Source organism: Olea europaea, chromosome 6, assembly GCF_002742605.1.
Source record: "Olea europaea var. sylvestris chromosome 6, O_europaea_v1, whole genome shotgun sequence".
Classification (NCBI taxonomy): Eukaryota; Viridiplantae; Streptophyta; class Magnoliopsida; order Lamiales; family Oleaceae; genus Olea; species Olea europaea.
In genome coordinates, this window is record NC_036242.1 from 25,860,501 (window position 1) to 25,880,561 (window position 20,061).

General features: G+C 36.0%; 1 protein-coding gene and 1 long non-coding RNA gene across 3 annotated transcripts; both read left to right on the forward strand.

The window, feature by feature from the left end:
- The first annotated feature begins 5,719 nt into the window (after positions 1-5,719).
- On the forward strand, positions 5,720-14,422 carry LOC111395323 (serine/threonine-protein kinase prpf4B-like). Its single transcript, XM_023021302.1, has 16 exons — positions 5,720-5,751; positions 5,990-6,053; positions 6,274-6,587; positions 6,770-6,878; positions 6,926-7,051; positions 9,383-10,509; positions 10,588-10,760; positions 11,061-11,257; positions 11,442-11,510; positions 11,912-11,984; positions 12,340-12,496; positions 12,603-12,894; positions 13,006-13,120; positions 13,264-13,427; positions 13,563-13,637; positions 13,741-14,422. The coding sequence occupies exons 1-16, from the start codon at positions 5,720-5,722 to the stop codon at positions 13,927-13,929; spliced, it is 3,276 nt and encodes a 1,091-aa protein (XP_022877070.1). The 3' UTR covers positions 13,930-14,422.
- A 249-nt stretch (positions 14,423-14,671) lies between these two features.
- LOC111396260 lies at positions 14,672-19,973 on the forward strand. 2 transcript variants are annotated; one of them, XR_002702970.1, is made up of 3 exons: positions 14,672-15,157; positions 15,261-15,288; positions 16,419-19,973. It is a non-coding gene; the product is annotated as an uncharacterized LOC111396260 (long non-coding RNA). The 2 variants fall into 2 exon arrangements; XR_002702969.1 differs by having other exon boundaries at positions 15,247-19,973.
- The last annotated feature ends 88 nt before the right edge of the window (positions 19,974-20,061 follow it).

The following is a 20,061-nucleotide window of genomic DNA, read 5'->3' on the forward strand; positions in this document are numbered from 1 at the left end:
TCAATCCACTTCACCGCTTCGATTTCTTCTTCTGCTTCTTCGCAGTTCAGCCATATCTTTTCAAAGCCACGGCAGGTTCAATCCACTCACTGCCTCGGCTTCTTCTGCTTCTTCACAAGCTCGGCATGTTCGACACTCGCTGCCTCAGCTTCTTCGGAGGCCCTAGGTAGCCCCTCCAGAGATTCAGTCTTACACAAGGGTCCTTTCTGATTGATTGATAGGACACCCATCATAGAGTGTAAGTGTCTTGTCTTGTTAATGTAGTGGCGGAGCCACCGATCAATAAAAGTGTAACAGGCTATGAAGTTAAGTGTGATGACTATAATTTGACATGTAAACTCACGAGATGAGTCCATGTGTACTCCCAATCAAGGGCCACGATCTAAATTGTAATACTATAAATACTTTCTTCATGCATCTCTAAGGGGTAATGCAAGATTCAACCCAAGAACAAATACAACATTCTTTACATTTTACTCTCTTGCAACACACATGAATCCATACACGCATTCTACAAACATCGATTGGTAATTATTGTGTAATCGTTATGCAAACATCTCGCTAGATTCCGAACGTTCTCGTCTAAGGCTTTTGAGTCGCTCCCACGCCCTTTTTACTACTAGTTCTAGACTATCCACGTATCTTAGCATGTTGGACCAAGCTTACGTGTGCGATGGTGGGTTCGGTATCTGTTGGCAACATATTCTGGGGTCAACAATGCACTTAGGGAAAGAAGTGATATTGTTGATAATATTGTCCAGATGAGAAAAGAACTCCTAAATAACATCAACTTCTTTAACTGTATAAACCAATACCAATTGTAATCGATGAGCAAAATAGTGGACGTAGTATGTATACGGACAATCTCTAAGAAATAATGCTTGAAGTCCATTCCAAGCGCCCCGCATATCACTAGCACCATCATATCCTTGTCCACTCATTTTTGCCACTTCAAGTTCATGTTGAGCAAGAACATTTACAATCTCATTTTTTAGACTTGATGATGTGGTGTTGCTGATACTTTTGATATCAAAGTAGCGTTCCGTCAAAATACCCTAACCATTTACAAATCTCAAAATAATAGTCATTTGTTCTCTCTTAGATGCATCTTATGCTTTATCAACAAGAATACAAAACTATCCACCCCCAATTTCTTTACGAATCATCCTTCTTACTCTATTCGCCATTATGTGTAAGATTTCTTTTTGAATACTCGGAGCAATATATTGGACATTTTTTGAGCATTTTTCAGCACAACTTTATTAATTTCTGTATTCATTTCTGCCAAAATTTTTATCATCCTAATAATTCCCGCGATTCAATGAAGATAAAGATTCATCATGACCTTTGAAGGAACAACTTTGAAATGCTAGCTATCAAGCACTTTGAATTGGAGTCTTAAAACGTAGACGACATTTCTCAACTTCTTCATTCGATATAGTATGCATCACTTTATCAATATGTTGAGACGGTTTCATTAAATCTTTAGCTCTTCTCTCACACATATTATGTTCTGATGATTTTAAATGAGTAAGAAATACACATTTTGCTCCGTCATTAACCTTTTTCCATTGGTTATATCCAGAAGTTACCAATGCTGAACAATTGGATGGATTACCATCATTTCAAAAAATATAACAAGAAAAGCAATAAGCACTATCCGTTGTAGATGAATACTCTAACCAAGGAAATTGGTTGAACCACTTTGCCTGAAAGCGACGAGACTGAGATATTCCTTATGTCTTAGGATACTCAACAAGTCTTGGTTGATAAGGCCCAGTCTTTAGATATGCCACTTTAATCTCATCCCGCAGATTAGAAGGAAATTCTAGTATTTGCTTTATTTTCCCCTATTCCCGTTCAATGCTAATATTTGAGGATGAATGACGTTCAACTTCCGGAGGAAATGAAGGTAGATCTCCAGTTAGTTCATCAGAAGTTGTACTTTCAGTAGGTCGACCAGCCCTTTGGAAGAACGAAAACAAGTTCTTATTTTTCTTGAGAGGAGGTTGACCTTCTATTTTCAATTCTTAAAATTACCAAATAAAAAAAAAAGTACAAAGGAAAAAATAATCATCAGTGATATTATTCTAGTGGCAATCAAAAAATAATTCATTAAGCTGATAATGCAACAACAACAATCATTAAACCAACAAGACAACAACAACAATCATTAAGCCGACAAGGCAACATGCCAACAAGACAACGAGTTATTAAGCCGACAATGCAACGTTTCAACAATAGTTACTTAACTAATTCAATATTTTGCTGGCAAAGCCACAAGTGGAGAGACGAGGGCATTTACTTACAAGGGATAGTGGATTATATTGAGCTTTTGCAAATTGGTTTTCCTACATGTCTGTTGGATCGGGGACAGCGTCTGTGCCTTGATAATGATAAATTTATTGTATTTTTGAAAATAAAAATAATTCAATTAAGCATGTTGACTATTGAATTCTCAAAGTAGAAATTTTAAAAATGCTTAAAGTAGAAAGTCTAAAAAAACTCATACTCAATAATCAATATTAACAACAAATATATATAAAAAAAATAGTCCAAGTTATAAAATCTAAGTTACTACCGAGTCGTACAAGTATACATTTTTTTATATTTTGTATTTACTTTACTGTTAATGGCTTAATGAAATTGGTTCTTTTTTGTATTTTATGAAAATCATTCAAGATACTTTTGAACAATATAAAAATAAAGACTTAAAACTTAAAAGAGACAGACATATTTATTCAATTATTTGTGCAATTGTGCTTTAAACCACTTAACCAATAACCACAGGTCCACGGTTCTTTAATTTGTGAATTGTGACTTTAACTCTTTAAGAATCTCCATCATACACTATGTCTATATAAATTTATAAATGGCTCTTCAGAGTTCAGCCTCTTTTTCACCTTCCGGTTCGGCTCCCCGCTTCGGCCCTTCCGTTTCGACGTTAAAGAGTTTCTTACAAGACATTCAGAGAGAGAAAGTCAAACAGAGAGAGAAATGGAGAAGGACAGAAGGTATTTGGAATCGGGGTTGAGCACGGTTTTCCTCTATGCTTTGTTGCGGGTTGTGGCACCATCTATAGGTAAACAGTTTCTACACTTTGAAAGAATCGAAATGTCACTTACCAGTTCAAAATCCGTTGTCTTGTTCAGCTAAAATACACTTTTAAGAGATGAAATCTTTGATTTGGGTAATGAGTTCCCTAATTTTATAGAAATTTTGGATTGAAAACTTGAAGATATAGGTTGGAGTCTAAGAGTTTTCAAGAATGGAGAGACCGAGAGAGAGGAACGTCTGTTTGATTTTGATTTCTCACTTGGACCTATTGCGTGTTGGTTGTCAAATGATTAGTATTGGATTAGAATTAGGTTTGCTTTGGGTTTGGTTTTGGGTTTAATATTGGATAATAAAATTTATGTTTTGTTTGGGCCAACAAATTATAGTTGGGCTATTTGTTTATTTTGTTGCAACTAGGCTTACACCACTTGGGCTGATTTTAAATTTTACATGAGCTGAACTTAAAAAAAAAAGGAAAAAAGTCGCAAATGCCTTAGAAATTTGTAATGATTCTGAAATTACCTAAAATACTCAGAAATTTGAAATATACTGCAATTATAACATAAAATCACCAAAACTACTGTCACTAAAACCTTCCATATACACAAAAACGTAATAGACAAAAATAGTGGATGGTTGATTTTATGGGAACGAAATTACAGCACTGGGAATTAAATCTAAATTTAAGACATGGAATAATGAGTACGCTGCTTCATAAATCTCTCATTACAGTGATTTGCTGCTCCCTGGGGATCTACACTTTTCAACAACATTGCTGACTTCCTCTCAGTTTTGTGACACCGAAAGTGCATTTACAGAATGAACAGCTGGGTAATGTCATCGTTCTCATTATGATAACACTGAAAAATGTAATCAAATGTTCTTTTTTGATTTACACAAGTCAGATTACTGGTCTGTGAATTATAAATCTATTCTCGAAGTCGTGTGATCTAGTACAAAATGTGTATATTGGTTGTTGTACATTCTTGAGTGATCCATAGATGAACAAGAAAATTTCCTCAAACTGATATGTTATTTCTTTCTGATGAAACCAATATTTTTCGAAAATTAATGCAACCTAATCACATATGTGGGCATGATATGTAATAATCATATATGTGATATGTTACGTATACATTCATGACATTTGCTACATCTTTTTATTTATTTATTTTTGCTTTGACTTTTATTGTTTCAGACAATGGAATCCGTCCGCGTATTGGTCACAAGCGAGTTAAACACTTTTGGCATTCTCGTGCCAATGAATAGCACTTACCGAGATCTACTAGACATACCGTCACTGGAATTGGATACTAGCAATGATACGGATGAACTGGAAATAAATTATGATGGGGCTGAATTACATTCTTGCTGTAATTAGTGTAGCAATGAAGGCAGAAGCTTTGAACAGGGTCACTCCGATTAACCTTGCTCAATACATCTACTGGAATCTTGGTGGTCATAATAGTGGCACTATCCTTTATGATGAACTTCAAATATTTACAACTTACATCACGCTTGTAAAGTGTAAACAAAAGCATCTTCACTGTGTGGGAAGGTATCGGTTAAAAGTACACCATATGATTTCCTCAAATCCTGCAAAATTGGAGGCCGGATAATGGAAATTAAAGGTGCCACGGAGTAAAAGATGAAGCCAGTAGCGGGTAGCTGTGGTTATAACAAGAAGTCTGGACAAGTAATGCAATTATCATCTGATGCTCCTGTTGTGTAGTTGTGTACTGCGAACTATATGAACCAAGTGAAGGGAAAAGTTGACTTTTATTTATATTCCTCATGTAGTGGGTTGTTTAGAGATGCAAGGGTTCCCAGACGTGGTGAATATCCCCAATTTTCCCTCTTAGGTTGTAGCAAAATAAGAACGCTATGGGAGTTCAATGTAATATACCAGATCGCAAACATGAGCTTGGCCTATGTGTGCAATATGTATACTTAAATTCATCTAAGAATATGATCAGTGCAACCTAAAATGACATATTCGAGTGGTGCTCAAGCTGTATTAAAAAGAAGATAAGAATACACATTCGACTTGTTCGATAGTAAACATATACATTACATTCAATAATATCGTTCGGGATGTGAAGATGTAGGATTTATGTTATACTAAATCTTAATGAAGAAAGGTATCTTACATTTTTTTTTAAATATGACCAAAAACATCCTCAACAAAAATTAGTCAGCGGAAATAAAATGAGGAAATTTCTTTTTTCATTTATCTACATCATGGATGTAGTGAAGCGAATTCACCAACAAAATTTACATAACCAAAGCAGATAAGAACATCTGACATACACTTTATTGTAATAAGACCAAATTAAAACTCCCAAAATACATACTGAACTATTTTTCAAACATTTTCAGAGATTGAAATCCTTATAAATTAGAAATGTTTCTGATTCAGCACTGCGCTTAGCTGCATCCGAGTTGCTCACTATCATAAAAGATTCTTCGTAGCCACACCGCCTTTTAGAAATGAATATGAACTCCGATCTAAGCTTGTTGTCAACAAAATCCATCTTGGTTCCAATGACATGCATGAGGGCTTTCGGATCAATCAATATCTTCACACCTTTATCTTCAACCAACTCATCAAATTTGCTTTTCTAGCCATTGCAGCCACGAGCCTTGACAGTTGACAGCAAGCATGAGGACATCATGTTGGCGTTGCTCTAAAAGGTGGCGTATTCTAACCGCCACGATTTTATTCAAATATTTCATCCCCAACATGTCTAGTGCGCAACAATTATTCAATACCAAAATAAAAGGATTTTCACATCACGATCTGTTTCATAAAAACACAAAAAAAAAGTCGATTTGTGTCTTTGAATTACGCATGCGAGGTAAGGAGATCGATTTGTGGTCTCATTTCTTTCCCTTTTGTTGATTAATTGATTTGAGGATACTGAATTTGTAGGAAAGATGAGAGCATTAAAAGATTTTGCAGAAAGGAAAGAGAGAAATTATATGGGTTTTTGGAGGTAAGGTCAAGATTTTGGGTAAACTATCTTGACCGTAATTGATGCTTTTCAAATTAATTCACCTATTGTATCGTGTTCCTTTTCAGTTTTAATTTACACTGTTCAAAATGCAGTATACATATAATAAAAATAAGATGCCATGTTTAATAGGAAATATTATTTTTTTACTAGTGTTACGTGTAATTTTCCCTTTTTATGTATATTGCTTTTGACTTGCAAGTGGGCTTGCATTTGTATTTGGGCCATTTTATTCCCTGCTGGGCTCCATTTGCTTCTTTTAGCAATGGCCAAGCAAATGGCCCAACGTAGTGGGCAGGCCCCTCCCAATCAAATTGATACTTCAGCTCAGGTACTTACCCCAGTCCAGATTTCTCCACAGCCTGGTGAAGATGTTAAGGATTGCAATGATGTTGCGACAATCTCTCCTATTATTTCAGTAACACTTGGGAAAGAGGATACGGAATCTGGTGAATCCCATTTTGAATCCCAAACTGCTGAATTAGATAAGCATCACGTGGGAAAAATGCTAGGATTGTAGAACAAAAAGAGGCGAAAGCACCATGGGTGAATCTTTTTAAAGATAATAGGAAATTTGATGAAAACGTGAAGTTGCAAGTTTGTGATAATCAATCGGATGAGGTGGTTTTGTGTGATACAAATGCTCAAAAAGTAGAGGATGCTTAGGGATTTGGTCTTGTTGGGTATTTTGCCAATAGATTCCTAGGGAAAAAGGCCTGCTTCAATTATGTGATTCTTGGACGGTCAAATACTAATATTTTGTTCACGCTAGTGCAGGGGCGGAGCCAGAATTTTTATCCAGTGCAGGCATAATTTTAGATATCGGCTACAGTGATTTTTAGTCCGATTTTTAGTCCCTGCGGCTGTTGTTGCTGCTGCTTCTTCTCACTGTGGTTCCCACTTCCGTTGGTGGCAGTGCCATTCAAAGCAACCGGAGGAGTCACCAATTATTGGAAATTCATGACGACAATACTAACACGGTGAGTTCAATTTTTCCTCCCTCTATCCCATGTGCTTCTCTTACTATTAATTCTTGACGTAGAATTTGTTTTTGCCTTATGGGGGCTTTAAATTGTTGGCAATAGCAGTTTGGTTACCCAGACGTTTATTCACAAGTGGTTTGTCTTGGATTTTTTAGTTAGACTCACACTCTTGCTGATAAGACAGATGCACACCTACGCTACTGAAAAGAGACATAGATAAATCACACGCGTGGAAAGCTTTGTTCTATACGTTGTCAAATGCAAGTCTTTCAAGTTTTGCTAAACTAGCGAAAATCAGATGAAACTTTAGGTTAGACATGCACATTGAACTCATGTGCTTGTATTTTAGATCTGATGCTGAATCAATATAGAAAAACTGACACTTGAAAAATCACTTTGTTCTTGACCGAGGATATGAATCTAACCAACTTTTCTTGTAGACCCAACTTCTGGAGGAAATAATACAACTTTCTCTGTATATGTATTGAAAAATGGAGCTTGATGTTGTTAGACAAAATCAAATTGATTTGAATCAAGATGATTATTTGTTGAAGTGCCTGAAGAATAAATTTTGGGTTTTCTTTTCTTTTTAGAAGAATATGCTAAAGTTACTATTATTTATTTAAAAAACTAAAGATAAACAAGATAGCTTCTTATACTATTAGAATATGCTTGCAAAAGTAAAATCAACATTTAAAAAATATTCATGCATAAAGCACATGTTACAAAGTAAATTATGTGGATTGCACTATAATAAGAATTATGTGGATTAAAACCTTCAAGAACTTCTTGAGTTTTATGCTCCTTTGCAGTAAAGTTGTCCAAGTTTTCTTTCCTTTTGAATCTTACATCAAGAGGTACTTTACGACACGGATCCACTTCACCTTTTAAACCTTCTAAGTGTTGTTTGATGCGATTAATACCACCTCCCGCAAAAATCTTTCCACAATACAAGCAAACCAACTTCTTTTTATTTCCATTAGTACTAGCTTCAAGAATCTCTTTACAATGACCCCATGCTATAACTGTTTTCCCTCTAGCATGGCTTTTTGGTGGAGAAGAATGTGGTGATAGTGAACTATACAAAGGCACAAATCTTGTTAAATTATATTATCATTAGGAGAGCGACAAACAGTTGGAAACATTAAGAATTTGCGACACCAAATGATTCAAACGAATATTAAAACTTCTCCATCTCACCTTTCTGCTTTCTAACCATACAAATCGTGTGAAAAAAGATAAAATTTCTGATAATTGGGTGCCTTTTTCCCCTTATGTTTCTCTAGCGTTATAAATTAAGTCCTATTTACCGTCAACCACTCAAAACCACTACAAATTCAGCACTTCATAGCCAAATAAATAGTGCTTTTTAATAGCCAGTTCTAGGAAATGCACAGAAAAGGAAGACACGAACACATTTTGAAGCATAAACCGACAATTCATCAGTTGATCAACAAACAATTCATAGGAGCTAGAAAAAGAAAATTCAAGAACCCAAAAACTAAAACTGTGAAATTCAACCAAACATTAAGAATTCATTTAAACTTTTCCATCTCAGCTCTCTACAAAATTGCAAACACGAACCAATAATTCTATGCCATATTCACGCATAAAATTACATTTAAAACACAATTGTTTTATACAGTATACAACGTACAGACAACAATAACATGAAATTCTGGTAAAAATCTTCCAAAATTTACCCATCTAGAGATTTTTTCACATAAAATTGAAATTCACAAAGAAAATCATAAATTTTAAACTTAAATCTTCTTCTTCTTCCATCTAATACAACTTGAAATTGAAGGTTTGAATTCTTGGGAATGAAATTGCAAGAGAAGGCTGAGGCTTGGCTACGGCCTAGGGCGTTGAATGTGAGTAAGATTATTAGAGATTTTGGGTTTTTATATAAAGTAAGTGGACTGGGAGGTTTCTTTCCAACTGGACCAGCGGTTTAATGGAAAAACTGGCGGCTCTTTTGGGTTTTTATCAGGTTACCTGCACAGTTAAAATATAAGGTGGCTCGGACTGGACCATGGTCCGGTTCGATAATAACACCGTTTCAGACATTTTCTTTTCGCTGTGATTTTGGATTCTCAGCATCCAAGTAGGGCACCATGGTCTTGTGAATTGCTTGAATTTTTTGCTTTGATGAGTTTTTAGTGACAACTTTAACCGACTATAGGGTCATGGCTTTCCTTACAAGTATCATAGTTGCACTACACATACATAATAATTTATAGCATGGCATGCTTTGCACTTCCAGATGACTGAATTGATGGTTTTGAATTGATTTGTAAGAGTTGATTACAAGTTTATAATTTGCAGGAAATTAATGAAGAGAATATGAACATAGTCAGGAAGAATTTAAAGCAATTGGGAGAGGACAATTCAGATGCCAAAAGAGGTGATGAGATGGATTGGGAGAGAACACACAGTGCCGATGGTCTTTCAAATGGGAATCATGTACACAAACATCACAGCGATCGCATTAGGCATCACAAGATAGATGCCTCTCCCGTTGAAGGCAGTGAGAGGAGGCTAAGCGACTACGATTATGAAACTTGGGGTATTTTTCAACGTAAAGCTCTATCATCTGAGGAGAAGCACAGTGTTGTTGCTCACTCCTCTCATGGCAAATACGGGAAAGAGAGTTCTAGCAGGAATGTATCTAAGTCACCTGATTGGTCTAGGGGAAGGTCGCGATCCCAAAGCATTTTTCGAGAGGCTTCTGTTGCCGGTACGCCACATAAGCCGGATGATTCATATTATATGGAGAGAAAGCATAGGACTGATTCAGATGATGAAAGGCTTATTGCACACAACAGAGACTACAGACATAGTAGCAGAGATGTTGTAAGGGATACAGAAAGAGAGCGGAGTTGTAGTAGATACTCAGATAGAATGGAAAGGCATCTCAGCAGGGAAATATATGATCTACATAGGGAGGACAGCAGGGAAAGAGGCAGGGATAGAACTAGAGAAAAAGATGGGGAAAGGGAAAGGGAAAGGAAAAGGCAGAGGGAGAGGGAAAAGGAAAGAGAAATGGCCAGACATCGAGATAGAGAGAGGGAGAGGGAGAGGGAGAGGGACAAGGGAAGAGAGAGGGACAAGGAGAGAGAACGGGAAAGGGAGATGGAAAAGGAAAGGGAGAGTCAGATGGGAAGGAAAAGGGACAGATTAAGAGAGGAGAGGGACAGGGACAGAGATGGGGTTAGAGAGAGCAGAGAAGCTAGAGGAAGGGACAGGGACAGGGAGAATGAGAGTGATAGGATAAGCAGGCACCACAGATACCATTCTGTTGATGACGGGTATAGAGACCGAGATAGGTATAATGATTCTAGGCTTGGGAAAAATTCTGAAAATGATCACATAGACAGATCAAGGAAAACAGCTTCAGAAAATGTTAGCTCTAAAAGTAATCTTGCTGACAGGAATACTGAGAATATCAAAAGGTATATCTTTTTCTTAGACAAATTAGTCTAAATTAAGTATTCTTTTATCTGTTCATTTTTTTTTCTTTTTGGTTTCAGAGAAGAAGATGAACAAGAGGACTATCAAGAAAGGATTGCAATGCAACTGGCAAAACAGGAAGAAGATCTTGAGAGAATTAGGGAGGAAAGCAGAAGGCGTAAACAAGCTATTCTTGAAAAGTACAAAAACAAACAGTCACCACAGCCAATTGGAACTCAATCACAAGATATGGGTAATGTTTCATGTTTTCATTACAGTTATTAATTGTATCTCAATGCCTGCCATTTCTTGCATCATAACTCGGGACAAGTTGGGTATTTTGAATGCCGACTATTTGGCTGGCTTGCAATAAATTGTCATTGTTCTTTACTTTTGACTTGAATTTATTCATCATTGTGCAATGCTTTGCCTCTGTCAGAAAGTTATTGCTCATTCATGTTAAATTTATTACTCTCATGGATAGGCTTTTTTATGTGGGTACTTCTGTCTTCTTTTGTTATGCTTTAGCTGATGCTTGCTTCTTGTTAATCAGTTAAGGAGCAAGTTGGTCAGTCTTCTGATCAAGTGGCAGCCCCTGATATGGTAGAAAATGTTGATGGCACTGCAGAAGGTGCGGATGTTTATGTTGCTGAGCCATCATTTTCTGTTGGAAAATCCCCTTCACAAAAAGGCCTTTCTGCTTTGGAGAGGTCTACTGGAACTGGTGGACTAGGGGAGGGTACTCCAAAGGTGTGTCAACTGCTATTCCCCTTTTACAATTTCTGTATTTATATTCTTGTACTTTGTTAGCAAGGTAAACTCTCTATAATGTTTGTTTCTCTCTGAACTACAACTCCTCTTTATGTTTTTATATTTGACTCTAGTGGTATCCACTATTGGTTTTGCATGATTCCTGCCTTATCAATCAATGCAGAGTGAGAGATCGGATGATATGTTTTGTGATGATATATTTGGAGAATCCCCTGCTGGCGCTCGCAAAACAGTGAGTCTCATGTTTACACATTTTGTATGTAACTGTTAAGGTTTCACATGTTTATTATCATAACTACTAAGCTTCCTTGCAGTCCAACTGTAGTTTGTTGTGTCTTATAGCTCTTACTTCCTGTGAATCCTCTCTTCATGGCCTTCATATATTCAAGCTATGATTTTGTATTATTTCTTCTGTTTATAGTTGCAAAAATAAACTATCTTTGGAAGTTTAGTCTTGGTTCATACGGTGTATTTCTATCTAGGCGTATCTACTGTCTCCCCATTGACGAAAACCTGGACTAAAATGAGATGATATATTTAATCTCTAATTTCATGCCATTGAACAATTGTCCTCGTTTGTTAATTGAAAATTGTCTACATCAAGCTTTTTTCAGCGAATTGAATTTTCTGCAGGGTAAAGGTGAAGGTTTAGCTGTTGAGAGGAGTGGGCTTAACGACAACTGGGATGATGCGGAAGGGTACTATGGTAAGTATCTAGCACAAATCTCACTATTAATTTTCAGTATTGCCTTTCTTCCTCTTGGATGATGGTAGCTTCTGATGGACTAGACACGTAGTCATTCTGTAAGTCCTATGCGTCCACGACGGCATGCAAATTCATATATCTAGGTTTTAGGGCTGTAAGACATATTCCTGTGCTATTTGATTTAAGCACATGCCCTTGAAAAGATGATGTTATATAATGAAAAGATGTACCATTGTACTGGAAACATGTTTGTCTGCCAGATTAATATTTTTTAAATTATTATTATTATTATTATTCTTTTACCTAGTTTGTATGGTTCACTTAGTTCCCTTATTCTCTTGTTTTTCACTTGCAGGCTACCGTTTTGGAGAAACACTTGATGGACGATATGAAATTACTGCTGCCCATGGGAAAGGCGTCTTTTCAACTGTAGTTCGTGCCAAGGATCTCAAGGCTAAACCAGATGACCCTGAAGAAGTAGCAATAAAAATCATACGTAGTAATGAAACAATGTGGGTAATTCTAGGTTTCCCTGGTTTTTTATGATCTAGGCTTTTGCCCATGAGCATCACAAAGTCCTGTATGCCTAATTTTGATCTTTATTTCTTTGACATGTAGGTATAAGGCTGGTTTGGAAGAGTTGATCATTCTAAAGAAGTTAGCTGGTGCAGACCCTGAAGACAAGCGCCATTGTGTCCGTTTTCTTTCTAACTTCAAGTATCGGAATCATTTATGTTTAGTTTTTGAATCTCTTCATATGAATTTAAGGGAAGTTCTCAAGAAATTTGGTCGTAATATTGGTCTGAAGCTTACTGCTGTGAGGGCATATGCAAAGCAACTCTTCATTGCTCTGAAACATTTAAAAAATTGTGGCGTTCTTCATTGTGATATTAAACCAGATAATATGCTGGTATGCTGTGAAATGCCTCTAATTTTTTTTTTTATCCCCCTCTTCTCTTCTGGATTTAATTTATTTTTTCCATTGATGTTTAACTGTAATGCATTTCCTTTCTCTCCATAGGTGAATGAATCAAAAAATGTATTGAAGCTTTGTGACTTTGGTAATGCCATGTTTGCTGGTAAAAATGAAATTACTCCATACCTTGTGAGCCGTTTTTATCGTGCCCCTGAGATAAGTAAGAGTTTTATTTTGTTTCTGAGTGGCATTATTTCCTTTTTCTAAACCAGTGGCTTTATACAAGTCTTTTGTAATGTTGATTGAATATTTTATTTTGCTCGATTTCATCAATTTAGTGAATCTCTTACTTCACTTATGCAGTTCTAGGTCTGCCTTATGACCATCCCATGGATATTTGGTCAGTTGGTTGCTGTCTGTTCGAGCTTTATGCTGGTAAGGTTCTGTTTCCCGGGGCTACCAACAATGACATGCTTCGCCTTCACATGGAATTGAAAGGTCCATTCCCTAAAAAGATGCTTCGGAAGGTTAGAATATGGTCTGATTTGCTCAGATAAATCTAGGAACTTCCCTCCTACCACTATTTCCTCTTGCAAATATATCTCGTTTTTTCTGCCTCATAATTTGCTAGTGCGAGTTTTTAGTTTCTCCTTTTGTTGTAGGGAGCTTTCACGGACCAGCATTTCGACCAGGATTTAAATTTCCTTGCTTTAGAGGAAGACCCTGTCACAAAGAAGGTAGGTATGCGATCTTCCTGTTGGTAATTGGAATTCCAGTTGTTTTCGATAGGAGTTGATAGTTTCCACCATCTTTTGTTGAGTGCTTTCTCTGTTCTTGCAGGCAATAAGGAGACTGATTCTTAATTTCAAGCCAAAAGATGTTAGTTCATTAATTTCAGGATCTCCTGGAGAGGATCCAAAAATGTTGTCTAATTTTAAAGATCTTCTGGAAAGAATTTTTGTGTTAGATCCAGACAAGAGGATAAATGTATCACAAGCCTTGAGCCATCCATTCATCACGGGCAAGTGATAATTGATGCTGATTTTCTGACTGCAGAAATGCTGTTGCATTAGATACTTGTACATTTTGATACGATCTCAATTTATGCTCAATTATCTAATGATTGGGTATTTATCTGTCTTTATCTTCTCTGTGCTGGAGCAAGAGTTTGGAGACCATGTATGGTTGAAGTCCTCAGAGACGATGCTGGGAGACACCTGTAACTGGCAGTCCTTTCAGTGGATTGTTTTCTGTTTCTATTGTAAGATAACTTGCCAAAGGCGTTTCTCCCTTTTGTACTAATTCTTAATGTTGACCATTAAGAAAGCTTTTAAATAATATTGTTATTTTTTCTTATATTTGTTCCATTTGTACGCTCTGGACCTCATTACTGTTTGTATATGGGGCACCATATTCCTGTGGGAAGATATGATGAAACGTATGTAGTTATTTAAATCTTTGTATATAATAGTGTCAGTTAAGGAATTTTCTCAAGATAGCTTGTAAGGCATTTTTCATTTCATTTCCTACCTTTCTATTATCTTTTTTCTCAATGGCTTTGCTTCTATAAGCAGTGTATCCTTGATTACTTGTTTTTGCTGATGATCTTTGTTGTCATGTTTACCTTTTTATCTTTCCTTTTCATATCATGCTATAGATTTTTTGGGTCCTGGAGAATCTAATGTTATTTTTCATTCAGGATTTCTACCTGAGCTATGAGGAAACCATTCAGTGGTTTATATGCTTAAAAGGCCCTCTGGAGAAGGTACCTTGGTTTTGCTTGGTTGTGTTTATATGTGACACCCGTGAGAATATATAGGGTCTTGACTGCTTTTAGTTACAGCATATAACTGGTCCTTTATCTGATTGGATTTCTATGATCAGTGTCCTGGCATTTCCTTAGTATATTCTTTTATATAGTTAACCTGAACGCTTTCATTATCAAACTTGTCTTAAACACGTGATATTATAATTTGCAATGAAGAGTGCTTATATTTTCCCTTCCGTTTGCGTCATTACGTCATATATTATCCAGAACATGCAAGGAATACATGATTGCACATGCTAAAGTTTTTAATATTATGATTTAAGTTAAACCATCATTGTGATGTTTATATTTGAACGTACAGTAGTTGGTTCTATCTTAGTTGTATGCATCTGATAAAGTTGCACTGCGTCTGATCCATGTTTGGTTATTCTGGAGGATTGTTTGCTCTGGAGGTGTTCAGATGCTGATTTGAAGTGAGAAATTGCTTCTGTGAGTGATCCATTTTTTTTAAATACCTTTGTTTGTTAAGAAGAAATCATTCTTAAATAATATTCCCAAGTTTGATTATTTACACGCAGTTTTGTGCTTTTAGGGTTCACTCTTGCGCATCTGCAATTCCAGTAAGTAACCCCTATTTTCATTTATTGTCCCGCATTTATCTATTTTAGATAACAAAATGAGTTAATGACATTAACTGCTTATGGTTCCAAATATTCATGGGTGCTCCTCTAGTTCCTTCCAATGTATTTCCTAGTTAATATTTGGAGGTTTTTTCAGCCTTTTGATTTGCATGCCATTTGCTTGGGTTTTCTACAATAATCCTTTGGCCTTGGTGCATTTCTGGCTATGCTTAAAAAAAGAAACTACTAATATGAATATAAGTTTTAAAACGAATTCTTTTTATTGGTGGAAGTTGAAAATTTGGAAGTTAGGTGTGTGAAAGTAACCTCTACATTATTGTCAAATTGAGTAAACCTCTACTTATTAAGAATTTAATTTTATTTATTTATTATTTTTTTTCAAACATGTTTGGAAAAAATGTTGAAGTAAATTTTATTGACTTTTAAGCTTAACCTAACATGCTGTCAGTAATGCCATCCAATGTTTGAAAAAAAATCAGCTGCGCCAAGTGTAAGAACACTACAGCTGTGCCACTCTTTTCACATGTTTGAAATTTGGATATTGACTATTAAGTATGAGAACACTACTTATCCGATCAAGGTACTATTGCACACTATCCTTTCCTCATTGATGCTGTACAGATGATATCTGCTGTGGTCCAATTCTGCTCTGGTGTTGTGAATACCTCTGTTGAAATCTCCTTAGGCCATCCTAGAGGGCTTGTAATTCATCTCCTTAGGCCATCCTAGAGGGCTTGTAATTCATCTAACTAATTAGTTTCATAACCATAGTAATATCATTAAGCAAATGTGATGTTGTGATCTCGCTAGATTCCTGCCTCCAATCACTTCCTGGGAATCCATCTGAATTTAATTTCATGAAGGCAAATAAAGGTTTTATCCAGTCAACAATAATTGGCAATCTCTCCTTCGTATTTTCTACTAATGAACTCCAAATCCCCTAGCCGCCTCCAGATTCCAGCTTTTAAAATCAAAGAATTTAGCTCTGAGGTGTACTATTTTTTTCAGTAGCAATGGCTTTCCTTTACTGCCATGGTATTTAGTGTCATTCCTTTCCACCTATACAAACAAATGTATGAGCAAAAGAATGATGGTACGAATGCATGCAGGAGTAACAGTTACCTGAGAAATGCCAGGCCTGTAAGCATACTCTCATTCAACCTGGCTGGGAGATTGAATTTGAATAAATCGGTAATATGAGCCTCAACATGAGATGGCAGAATGCTATGCAAAAATTAACGGAATAATTTTACCAGCTTTATAGAAATGGCACTTCAAGGCCATCCGGACATTTCTCCTATGTTGCAATTTCTCGTCTGTGGAGATTCGTCCATGTCATGGTTCCTGGCAAAAGAGAAAAATATTTTTAACAGATACATTTGTGCAAACAAACCTACTGGAATCTTTATGAAAATGTTTATCCGATCATATTCCAACCATCCTTCATTACAGAACTTCTATCATAGGAATTATCTTCCGGAATAGAAGACTCTGTGTTGTGGTAATTGGGATTTGGGTAATCTTCTTGACAAAATTTGGCTTGAAGACTTGTTCCAGCTTGTTAGCATCCCATACCACTCATTGAAGAAATATCATACCTTTGCAGATGTTCCCCTCTCCTTTTCCAGAAGTTTATTTAATTCTCTTCTAATTTCCAAGCAATATATATCCCGCAGGTCATATGTCTTAGTAAGACATTTTCAGATTTTAGACCTGTTATTTCTAACCTCTGCTGGAAATCACCTACTTTGTGTATCTATCATTTCAGATCCAGGCCCAAAGAGACTCATGTGCTGTAAACCTCCATCGTATTTCCATACAGAACAATCTTAGATAGATCCTTAATCTCTTACTCCGAGCCCTCTCTCTGCCCATGAATAACACAGCTTCTGCCAAGATACCCAGTGCAGTTGACTATGGCTGTTCACGTCTCCCCATATGAAGCTATATAAAATATTTTTAATGTACAGTAAACAATTTGGAGGCTTCAGAACTTGCAATATGAAGATTGGAATAGAAGAAACAACTATTTGAGCAAGATGAATCTAACTCCTGTTGGAAGGAATTTATACTCCTACCTGAAAATTTTCCTCTAATGTTATTCAGAAAATTGTTAAGAGAAAATGTTTTTTTAACCTTATATAGAGGGCACCTTGATAATGATTGGAGGAGATTTTTGATGATGAAATCCAGTAGCATCCGATTGGAGGCTGTAAGCTTGTTCAATCGATTCAATATTGATGAATCTAGAAAAGAGGGTTGAGGGTTGGAACAAACATAAAACAAGAGTTCTTGGGAATGCCTTGGGACTTCTTGATTGGTTCAGCTAAACTATAGTGCGAAGTTGTGTCTATTTGGTTAATAAGATCCGAAAGGTCTATCATTTCAGATTGTGCAGATTATGATAAGCTTATAGAAACTATTGTGTGCCAAATAATACTTGTGTTTGTTCAGAAAATGGAATGTCTAATGTTTTTTCCCCCAAAATGACTGGATTGAAGGGTCAGTCATCCTAAAATCAGGATTCACATTTGATTTCTCAATAGAAAAAGGAGAGGATTTTTAGCATTTTGGATTTTGAGATACTATATAATCAACCAAAGGGACGGATCTCCAATCAAAATGAGGTTTCTTTTAGAAACAGATTAAGAAAAACAGGACTCAAATGCAAGTACAATAAAAATTTCATTATCCAATAAACTTATCATATACATTTTGTATCCAATTTTGGCCAATGATATACTGTAGTATGAAAAAAGGAGAAAAAATCCAACCCGTCCCAAGTGCCCCAGCATCCAAATTTTTGGTCACTGGACAATGGCCGGATATGTTTTGGCCATTAGTTATGTATGGCATGCGCGGGCTGTGGGGGGTGCATGGTTGGACATGAAAAAGCCAGGCAATGCTGGACACATATTGAAGGAGCTGGGCTGGCACTTTACTCTCTTTCATTGGCTATCTGATTGATTCTCTCCTGGGATATGCTTTGGCTGCTGTGATAGAACCAATTTTATCCTTGGCGTGAACTTTTTGTACATCGTATGCCTACTTTTTTTGAAACATTTCCAATTGTTTTGGTAGACGGCGGCGGAATTGTTAGAGCTGATGTTCCTTTTAGAAGGGCATAATTGAAGTATAGTGTTGAACAAGTAGGTGTAACTGTTGAGTTCTGAACATAAACAATTCTAGTACTCCCCAAGTATGGAGTATAGTTTTCATGCCACTATTTAATTGACATGCATATCACGTATCCATGTTTGGGTCCCAATTGATTGGTGTGTACCCTCCTATTTAATACATGTCGCAAGGAATATGAGTGCTCCATACTAGATTACTAGAAATTTTCTTGACGGAAAAATTTCACACGACATTTTTATACTCCATGAAGTTCATCATTATGTTCAAATCTGAGCTTTGTTCTACGTGAAGATAATTATCTCGTCTGCAAATGCAAGAAGAGGTTTACTGATAACATTATGGATGGTAAATATTGTTTGTTTTCAATTTTTTCATATTGTTTGAGCGTTTACTCGTTATTTAATTCAATTTGCATTTCCCCTATTGTGATTTTCTTTTTCTGTAGGAAGGTTAATTGAAACAAGAAACTTACATGTTTTGTTCCTTGATCTTGTTTTTAGACTTGCAATTAATATTATTTGCTGGTTATATGCATTTGTACAAATCTCTGTAGCACAGACGCTTCAATTAGGGTAGTGTGTCTGTATCGAATACGTGTCGATATCGATACTTCTCGTCGACACTTCTCGGACACTCTTATTAAATATTTTTCTTTTTTATTAAAAATATTATATATTTTAATTCAAAATTATTAGTAAATAACAAATATATACTATATTTAAAGGATTTAAACAATAAAAGTTAATAACAAGTTTAAGTGTAAAAGTAAATTTATATTATATAAATGAAGAATTTTAAAGAATTCAATCAATGTGTCGGTGACGTGTCCTATTGGTACTTTTTTGAACAATCGTGTGTCAACATGTTCGACTCGTATTGTTCAGGCATAAGTGTCCATGTCGGTGCATCATAAGTACAGAATGTCACCTACTGCTATAGTATTACGTTAAACCTACGTGTCATGTATAGAATAAAGACATTCTAGTATTAGTGATAAATTAAGAGTTTGTAGTCTTGGCATTTATATTAGCATGTGATAATCCCATTCATTGCCCATTAAAAGCGATTGTTTTTCTCTCCTGAAATCTTCCTTTGTTGGAGTGTAATTGCTCTGGAAGCAGGAAAATAATTGTTCTGTCTTGTGAATATAATCTGTATCTGGGAAGGCTATGAAAGCTGATGAAAAGTTGTGATAAATATAAATTTTCTGGGGGATTTCTTGTATATCTGAGAGGAGAGCATAAGTAGCCCCACCCCCAAACAGTTGTTCGGGCTACATGGTGGCTGTTGATGTGGGAATGTCATGGAGGGGATATTTAGCTGCTGTTTCCCGTGTTGTTGGCTTGATTTATACTGGATTATGTATTATTATTAGTCATTCATCACTAACGTAGTAGTAGAGATTCTCTCATATATCAACGAGACCCCTTGAAGGAGTGTGGTAGAACGTTTTGTTGTATGTAGAACATTTTTGTTTAAATTGGATTCAAGTGTTTACATAAATGATCTCCAGAGGAAATTGAGTATTTGAGGCCCTTGGTAGTGTTTGTTTACAGTGCAATATTTACAAGAATCTTTTTTTTTTTTTTTTTTTTTTTTTTTTTTTTTTTTTTT